Source organism: Plectrocnemia conspersa, unplaced genomic scaffold (genome assembly GCF_051122295.1).
Source record: "Plectrocnemia conspersa isolate PC_06_02 unplaced genomic scaffold, ASM5112229v1 ptg000013l, whole genome shotgun sequence".
Lineage (NCBI taxonomy): Eukaryota > Metazoa > Arthropoda > Insecta > Trichoptera > Polycentropodidae > Plectrocnemia > Plectrocnemia conspersa.
Genome location: NW_028277177.1, coordinates 23,628,139 through 23,638,561, shown reverse-complemented (window position 1 = coordinate 23,638,561; position 10,423 = coordinate 23,628,139). Strand labels below are relative to the sequence as shown.

The 10,423-nt window shown below is 31.1% G+C and overlaps 1 protein-coding gene across 1 annotated transcript; it reads left to right on the top strand.

The window, feature by feature from the left end:
- Positions 1-8,605: 8,605 nt before the first annotated feature.
- On the top strand, positions 8,606-9,692 carry LOC148227645 (SRA stem-loop-interacting RNA-binding protein, mitochondrial-like). Its single transcript, XM_088201528.1, has 2 exons — positions 8,606-8,671; positions 9,178-9,692. Exon 2 carries the CDS (start codon positions 9,297-9,299, stop codon positions 9,558-9,560), a length of 264 nt encoding a protein of 87 aa, XP_088057654.1. The 5' UTR covers positions 8,606-8,671; positions 9,178-9,296; the 3' UTR covers positions 9,561-9,692.
- Positions 9,693-10,423: the final 731 nt, after the last annotated feature.

Here is a 10,423-nt window from a genome sequence, read left to right as displayed (position 1 = left end):
ATCCACAAACGAATGTTTCGGTCGCTCCTAGTTCAGATAATAAATCTAAGCAACATGCAAATAAAAGCGTAAATACAACTACAAAATCCAATTATTTATTGGAGTTGGAGAAAGAATTTCCTGATTTGAAAGTTGAAGAAAATAAGCTTATTCTACCTATGCCAGCTCCAAAAGAAATAAAAATTAGTAAAATATCTAGCAATGGGGGTAATAAAAAAGTGAAATTTTTGTTCTATGAAGAAAAAACATTTGAAGGTCAAAGTAAAATTTCAAAAATATCTGACATATCATTAGATAAATCTACAAGCACAATTGATGAAAGTATACCAGAAAACATATCTCAAATTACTCAAATATCGCTTGTAAATTCTAGTAAATCGTCTTCCTCGAACAAAGGCAAGCCGAAGAATATGCATAAACTATTAGACAATATTTCAAATATAGAATTAGATAAAAGCTATATTTCACGTTCACAAAATAATTTCTTAAAGAAAATAAAACACAGTATACCGGAAAATATTTCGCAAATTACTGATATATCTCTTGTAGATTTGAGTAAAACATCATCATCTAGCGAAGGAGAGTCGAATACAACGCAACAACTATTAGACGACATTTCTCAAATAGAACTAAACAAAAGTAATGATTCTTCAGAACTAAATAATACTTCAAAAATAATCAATCACAGTAAACTAGGAAACATTTCTCAAATTACTGACGTATCACTTCTGGATTTAAGTAAAGCATCGTCATCCATCAGAGGAAGGTCGAATATAATGCAGCCTAATGAGACGACAAACTATCGCTATATAATGGAATTATTAAAAGAATTTCCCGATTTAAAATTAAAAAATAATTTGATAATACTACCGGTAGTACCAATTCAAAAACAATTACAGATTAGTCTAAAATCAAGCAATAGAGGAATCAAAAAAGTTAATTATTTGTTTTTTGAAAAGGGAACATACACGAAAATTTCACAAGTTTCTGAAATACCTCTAACACCAATTTCCGATGCAAGCAAAACATCGTCATTTGATATAAATAAATCATCATTAAAGAAGCAATTATTAGAAGATAAAGAAGTACAAAATTCTACAAGTGGGTCGGTATTGGATAATACTGATACGAAGCAGACCGGACGCCTAAATATTTCCAAATCAAAGTTGATACATAAACTTCTAGATAAAATATTACAAAAAAAGTTAGACAAAACCTACAAATTGACTTCATTTAATGATTCATTAAAGGAAATGAAGCACAGTACACCAGAAAACATTTCACAAACTTCTGACATACATTTTGCTGATATGAGTAAATCCACGTCATCTAACAAAGCACAATCAAGAACAATGCAGAAACTGCTAGATGACATTTCTGCAATAACTCTCGACGAAACAAACAATTTATCTCTTTCAAGCAAATCTTCAAGGAATAAAACACCAGAAAATATATCGAAAACATCTGATATTTCTTTTGCTGATATGAATACATCCACGCAATCTAACGTAGACCGATCAAGGTCGATGAAAAAGCTGCTAGATGATATTTCTGAAATATATCTCGATGAAAGTAGCATATTGCCTTCACTGAATGAATCCTCAAAGAGAATGAAGCACAGTACACCAGAAAATATTTCACAAACTTCTGACATTTCATTAACTGATATGAGTAAATCTACGCAATCTAACAAAGATCGATCGAGGGCAATAAAGAAGCTTCTAGATGAAATTTCTGCAATAACTCTTGATGAAACAAGCAATTTGTCTCTATCAAGTAAATGTTCAAAGAATAAAACAGCAAAGAATATTTCACAAACTTCTGACATTTCTTTTACTGATATGAGCAAATCCATGTCATCTAATAAAGCAAGACCAACGATAATGCAGCAACTATTAGATGCTATTTCTGCAATAACTCTCGATGAAACAAGCAATTCATCTGTACTAAATGAATCTTCAAAGGAAAGAAAACATAGCACAAAAGAAAATGTTTCCTTCGCTGATATGAGTAAATCCAAGCAATCCAACACTGGACGATCAAGGTCGATGAAAAAACTGCTAGATGATATTTCTGAAATAAATCTCGATGAAAGTAACAGATCGCTCTCACTGAACGAATCTGCAAAGATAATGAAGCACAGTACACCAGAAAATATTTCACAAACTTCTGAAATTTCTTTCGCTGATATGAGTAAATCAACACAATCTAACATAAAACGATCGAGGTCAATGAAAAAGCTACTAGATGATATATCTGCAATATATTTCGATGAAAGTAACGAATCTCTGCCACTGAATGAATCTTCAAAGATAATGAAGCATAGTACACCAGAAAATATTTCACAAACTTCTGAAATTTCGTTAACTGATAATAATAAATCCACGCAATCTAACAAAGATCGATCGAGGGCAACAAAGAAGCACCTAGATGATATTTCTGCAATAACTCTCGATGATACACACAATTTGTCTCTTTCAAGTGAACCTTTAAAGGTTAGAAAACACAGCACAAAAGAAAATATTTCACAAACTTCTAACATTTCGTTAGCTGATATGAGTAAATCCACGCAATCTAACAATGGACCATCGAGGACAATGAAAAAGCTGCTAGATGATATTTCTGCAATAACTCTCGATGGAACAAACTATTCATCTCAACTAAGCGAATCTTCAAAGGATAGAAAACCCAGCGCAACAGAAAATATTTCACAAACGTCTGATATTTCTTTCGCTGATATGAGTAAATCAACGCAATCTAACAAAGAACGATCGAGGTCAATGAAAACGCTACTAGATGATATTTCTGCAATATATTTTGATGAAAGCAACGAATCGCCTTCAATTATTATATCTTCAGAGGATATAAAACACAGCACAAAAAAAAATATTTCACAAACTTCAGACATTTCGTTAGCTGATATGAGTAAATCCAGGCAATCTAACAAAGGACGATCGAGGTCAATGAAAAAACTACTAGATGATATTTCTGCAATATATTTTGATGAAAGCAACGAATCGCCTTCACTTATTAAATCTTCAGAGGATATAAAACACAGCACAAAAGAAAATATTTCACAAACTTCCGACATTTCGTTGGCTGATATGAGTAAATCCAGGCAATCTAACAAAGGACGTTCGAGGACAATGAAATTGCTGCTAGATGATATTTCTGCAATAACTCTCGATAAAACAAACAATTTGTCTCTAATAAATAAATCTTCAATGGATAGAAAATACAGCACACCAGAAAATATATCACAAACTTCCGACATTTCTTTTGCTAACATGAGTAAATCCACGCCATCCAACAATGAAAGTTCAAGGATACTGCAAAAACTATTAGATGATATTTCTGCAATAACTCTCGATAAAACGAACAATTTGTCTCTTTCAAGTGAATCTTTAAAGAATAGAAAACACAGCACAAAAGAAAATATTTCACAAACTTCTGAAATTTCTTTCGCTGATATGAGTAAGTCAACGCAATCCAACAAAGAACGATCGAGGTCAATGAAAAAGCTACTAGATGATATTTCTGCAATATATTTTGATAAAAGCATCGAATCGCCTTCACTTATTAAATCTTCAGAAGATATAAAACACAGAACAAAAGAAAATATTTCACAAACTTCTGATATTTCGTTAGCTGAAATGAGTAAATCCAGGCAATCTAACAAAGGACGATCGAGGACAATGAAAAAGCTGCTAGATGATATTTCTGAAATATATCTCAATGAAAGTAGCATATTGCCTTCATTGAATGAATCCTCAAAGAGAATGAAGCACAGTACACCAGAACATATTTCACAAACTTCTGAAATTTCGTTAACTGATATGAGTAAATCCACGCAATATAACAAAGATCGATCGAAGGTAATAAAGAAGCTTATTGATGAAATTTCTGCAATAACGCTCGATGAAACAAACAATTCATCTATACTAAGTAACTCTTCAAAGGATATAAAACACAAGACAAAAGAAAATATTTCACAAACTTCTGACATTTCTTTTGCTAACATGAGTAAATCCACGCCATCCAACAATGAAAGATCAAGGACACTGCAAAAACTACTAGATGATATTTCTGCAATAGCTCTCGATGAAACGAATAATTTGTCTCTTTTAGGTGAATCTTTAAAGAATAGAAAACACAGCACAAAAGAAAATATTTCACAAACTTCTGAATTTTCTTTCGCTGATATGAGTAAATCAACGCAATACAACAAAGAACGATCGAGGTCAATGAAAAAGCTACTAGATGATATTTCTGCAATATATTTTGATGAAAGCATCGAATCGCCTTCACTTATTAAGTCTTCAGAGAATATAAAACACAACACAAAAGAAAATATTTCACAAACTTCTGACATTTCGTTAGCTGATATGAGTAAATCCAGGCAATCTAACAAAGAACGATCGAGGACAATGAAAAAGCTGCTAGATGATATTTCTGCAATAACTCTCGATGAAACAAACAATTTGTCTCTATTAAATAAATCTTCAATGGATAGAAAACACAGCACACCAGAAAATACATCACAAACTTCTGACATTTCTTTTGCTAACATGAGTAAATCCACGTCATCCAACAATGAAAGATCAAGGGCACTGCAAAAACTACTAGATGATATTTCTGCAATAGCTCTCGATGAAACGAACAATTTGTCTCTTTCAAGTGAATCTTTAAAGAATAGAAAACACAGCACAAAAGAAAATATTTCACAAACTTCTGAAATTTCTTTCGCTGATATGAGTAAATCAACGCAATCCAACAAAGAACGATCGAGGTCAATGAAAAAGCTACTAGATGATATTTCTGCAATATATTTTAATCAAAGCATCGAATCGCCTTTACTTATTAAATCTTCAGAGGATATAAAACACAACACAAAAGAAAATATTTCACAAACTTCTGACATTTCGTTAGCTGATATGAGTAAATCTAGGCAATCTAACAAAGAACGATCGAGGACAATGAAAAAGCTGCTAGATGATATTTCTGCAATAACTCTCGATGAAACAAACAATTTGTCTCTATTAAATAAATCTTCAATGGATAGAAAACACAGCACACCAGAAAATATATCACAAACTTCCGACATTTCTTTTGCTAACATGAGTAAATCCACGCCATCCAACAATGAAAGATCAAGGACACTGCAAAAACTACTAGATGATATTTCTGCAATAGCTCTCGATGAAACGAACAATTTGTCTCTTTCAAGTGAATCTTTAAAGAATAGAAAACACAGCACAAATGAAAATATTTCACAAACTTCTGAAATTTCTTTCGCTGATATGAGTAAATCAAGGTCAATTAAAAAGCTACTAGATGATATTTCTGCTATATATTTCGATGAAAGTAACGAATCGCTGCCACTAAATGAATCTTCGAAGATAATGAAGCACAGTACACCAGAAAATATTTCACAAACTTCTGAAATTTCGTTAACTGATATGAGTAAATCCACGCAATCTAACAAAGATCGATCGAGGGCAACAAAAAAGCATCTAGATGATATTTCTGAAATAACTCTCGATGAAACAAACAATTTGTCTCTTGCAACTGAACCTTTAAAGGATAGAAAACACAGTACAAAAGAAAATATTTCACAAACGTCAAACATTTCTTTCACTGATATGAGTAAATCAACGCAATCTAACAAAGAACGATCGAGGTCCATGAAAAAGCTACTAGATGATATTTCTGCAATATATTTTGATGAAAGCAACGAATCACCTTCACTTATTAAATCTTCAGAAGATATAAAACACAGCACAAAAGAAAATATTTCACAAACTTCTGACATTTCATTAGTTGATATGAGCAAATCCAGGCAATCTAACAAAAGACAATCGAGGACAATGCAAAAACTACTAGATGATATATCTACAATAATTCTCGATGAAACAGACAATTTGTCTCTACTTAATGTATCTTTAATGGATAGAAAACATAACACACCAGAAAATATATCACAAACTTCTGATATTTCTTTTGTTAATATGAGTAAATCCACGCCATCTACCGATGGAAGTGCAAGGACAATGCAAAAACTACTAGATGATATTTTTGCAATAACTGTCGATGAAACAAACAATTTGTCTTTTCCAAGTGAATCGTTAAAGGATAGAAAACACAGCACAAAAGAAAATATTTCACAAACGTCCGATATTTCTTTTACTGATATGAGTAAATCCACGCCATCAAACGATGAAAGAGCAATAATAATGCAAAAACTACTAGATGATATTTCTGCAATAACTCTCGATAAAACAAACAATTTGTCTTTTCCAAGTGAATCATTAAAAGATAGAAAACACAGCACAAAAGAAAATATTTCACAAACGTCTGACATTTCTTTCGCTGATATGAGTAGATCAACGCAAACTAACATAAGCCGATCAGGGTCGATGAAAAAACTGCTAGATGATATTTCTGAAATATATCTCGATGAAAGAAGCATATCACCTACCCTGAATAAATCTTCAAAGAGAATGAAGCACAGTACACCAGAAAATTTTTCACAAACTTCTGACATTTCGTTAGCTGATATGAGTAAATCCACGCATTCTAACAAAGGACGATCGGTGACAATGAAATCACTATTAGATGACATTTCTGAAATAACTCTTGATGAAACAAACAAATTGTCTCTAAAAAGTAAAACTTCAAAAGATAGAAGGCACAGTACACTAGAAAATATTTCACAAACATCCGACATTTCTTTGGCTGATATGAGTAAATCCACGCCATCTAACAAAGGACGAACAAGAACAATGCAGAAACTGTTAGATGATATTTCTGCAATAACTCTCGATGAAACAAACAATTTGTCTCTTCTTAGTAAATCTTCAAAGAATAGAACACCAGAAAATAATTCACATACTTCTGATATTTATTTTGCTGATAAAAGTAAATCGTCAACATTTACGAAAGGACAACCACTGTTGACTCATCATCTACTGGACGATGTATCAGAAATAGATTTGGATGACATCAATCAATCATCATCATTGGAAACATCTTTGTTTAATCGTCCTATCGAGAAAGACGTATTATTACCCAAAAAACTATTAGGCTCTTGCAATATTAACAGTTGTATATATTCTCCAGCTCGTAGCTTGAAATTAGAAGAAAAACTATCAGATATTTCTAGTATTACCATGGATATTTCAAGCGATTCGGCAGATTCTGGTCGTAGTAAATTTGATGGTAATAATTATAGTTTTGATTCTGATGAGTTTGAAGATGTGCTTAGTACTTCGTTTATAGATTTAACGGAATCGTCAATATCTTTGAAGCAAAAATTACATGATAGTTCCGAAGAATCGTTACAATTTGGCATTTTACACTATCCTAGATTTTTATCTGAATTAATTGATCGCTATGATCATACATCGTTAGAAGATTCGCTTTTGTCTCTCTCTCAGCTTATTGATTTAAGTATGGATACATGTGATTCTGATAATGAAAAATAAACTGTATGAACTTTTGTATCTTTTTGAATAAACCATGGTGTGATTTAAAACCACTTTTTATTTAAATTTAAAATTCATATATTTCAATATAAGATGAGTTTCACTGGGTAGTTGCAAAATGTTTGTGACGTTTTTAAATATACCACTACGATGGCATTGAGACATTGGTTTAAGTTGTAATTTGCTGAACAATAAAAATATGTTACTAAATGTTTTTTGTCTGTTTTTGCTGCATAGTCGACTGCCTTAAAAAGATGCATTACAAACATTGCAAAATATCAATAAATAAATTTGTTAAAAGCATTAATAACGTGAAAAAACAAATTTTAGTGTCATATCGCTAGCCTATTTTCTAAAAATTATTTTCTGTTAGTATGTTTGAAACACGTTGAAGTTGAATTAGTTGCGAAGATATTAAATATTTGTGTTTGGCTGTGCCCCAAAATTATTTAAATATATTTATGATTTTTTTTATAGTGTATTTGTTCCAATGAAATTTAATACAATGGCCGGTAATCAATATTTATGGGTTGTCTCCAGTGGCGGTTCGTCTATATGGGCTGTGGGGCTGCAAACATCCAGTATAGAATGAAATAATAATAACGTTCCTGTTTTACATGTTTTTTTGTATGAAACTTTGTCAGTAAATTATTTTTGTCTAATTTAATATCTTATATTGTACATATTTTAATTTTATTAATGATACTTTTTATAATCTTTAAATTTTTATTGCTGCAGTCCTACCGCTTCAAATTCTTACGGGTCGTCACTGATTGTCTCCATTATTTTTAACGCTCTTTTTGCATGAGTGAGAAAATAATAGCATTCCAAATTAATTTATTAATTTTAACTTATTACATAGCTAGTTGTTGACACTAATATGGTAGTAGTTTTTACGGTGATTTTTTTTATGTGGTCTATCAGAAGGCAGTTTAATACAATTCCTATTAATTATTTGAAAATAAAAAATATTTATATTTAAATCATATTTACATTACATATTTTTTACATGTATTTTTATTTAAAATATTAGTTTTTGTTTAAAAGAGTGAAGGATTAAATATATTTTTATTTTAGGTTGTTCGGTATTACCTTATACACGTGAATTTTATTGCCAAGACCAAATCTCAAACGTAAGTCAAAGTGTACCAGTGCCGGGTTTACCTGTCGAGGCGTTCTTTTCAGAGGTTAAAATGATGACTTATTTCATAAATAATATACATTAAAACCTAATAATTGGGTAATTAGTTAATTCATTTTGCTAATATTTGTCAGCTTAAAAGTCAACTCTCACAAACCATATAATTTTGACGTCTATAAATATAGGCTAATTTTGAGGTTACCTCTCCACAATTTTATTGTTGAATCGATGACTATACGTTTATTAGACTAGCGTATTGTGTAACGTAAATATAAATACACATAGAAAATCGTCAATATAATTACATGTAGAAAATATCAAATTATGTGCATCATAACCTCAAAATATTTTCTCATGGTTTTCAGTTATTGAAAGCTCTTACATTTTGGCCTTGTACGCTTCGTCCTCAATTCCTGTATACAGTTGTTGTGAATGGAACTAAAAGTCTTTTCGGGGAATTGAAACTAAACAATTATGTGTTATAAGGCTTAAAAATTTAAACAATTGCTTTCATGCACTATTCTAAAGTCTTAATCTAACGTTTGTTCATAGGAATCCTTGTTTTGTTGCCGTTGAACTACCCAAGTCGTCGTTCTCTTGCATTTTTGTTGCGAAGTGAAGGGATCGCCGTCAAGAAGGAAATCACCAATCACTAATAAAATATATAAATAATGGCTGGATACGTTTCAAGGGTATTGAACAGGGTGTTCGTTACGAACTTGCCATGGACGATAAGCCACCGAGAATTAAGTGAATATTTTTCACAGTTCGGTCACGTGAGCGGAGCCAAGGTTGTATTCGATCGATCAACAGGAATGAGTCGTGGATACGGATTTGTTGAATTCATAAACAAGAATGAATTTGATGTTGTAATAGCCAAGAAAGATCATGTTGTTGAAGGGCAGTTTGTTTCAGTTCAGCCTTCAACAAACTGAATAATTTTAACGATTTATTTGCTGGTTTTAATTAGTATTGATGTTAAAGGTGAATAAGATATTAACTATATTATATTAGTTTAGTTTATGTAATTGTTTTTTTTTTGTACATTAAAGATGTAAGATAACCTAGAATTGTATTTTCTTTATGTATTTATATGTAAGCAAAAGGTTTTAAAAATACAAAGTGGCAGTTACCCTTCCCTACTGATGACTGGTAAAATAGCAAAATTTTAAGTGGGATCCAATATTTATGGCGTTACCATGTGAATTTGTTAACAAGGTCCTAAATCTGATCATTGATTACACCATCTTATCATTAAATTAAAAACATAGAAAAGGATCGTTGCAGTCTTTAATTGCGCATTTGTTTATCATGTCAGTGCCTAACCTTTTTTGTATATTGATTGTGAAATTCGAGTGACTAGCGTTTAACTAAAGTGAAACAACTTTTATATAATTTAATGTGTATATAATTATGTTGAATAATGATAATTTCAATAGTGATACTTCATCGACTAGATTTTTTCTTAGTATATATGTATATATAATTTCGTAGTTTTTGTCTCATGCTGAGCCACTGCTATTTAATTTGTAAATAAAAACAAGATAAATTGGTTTAGGTTAGGTCTGGGCTTGAACAACAAATGCACGTTTCGCAATGGTATTGGTATGGTAATTATATTTTCGTTAGTAGACATATGAATCTACCGAATATGATTTCACTGAAACACCAGTGAAAATATAATTTCAAAATACAATTAAATAAACAACTAAATATTTATATAAATATAATCATAATTATAAGCAAATTAATTTAAAATAAAATACACATTACATTAATATATTAAAAACGAATCTAG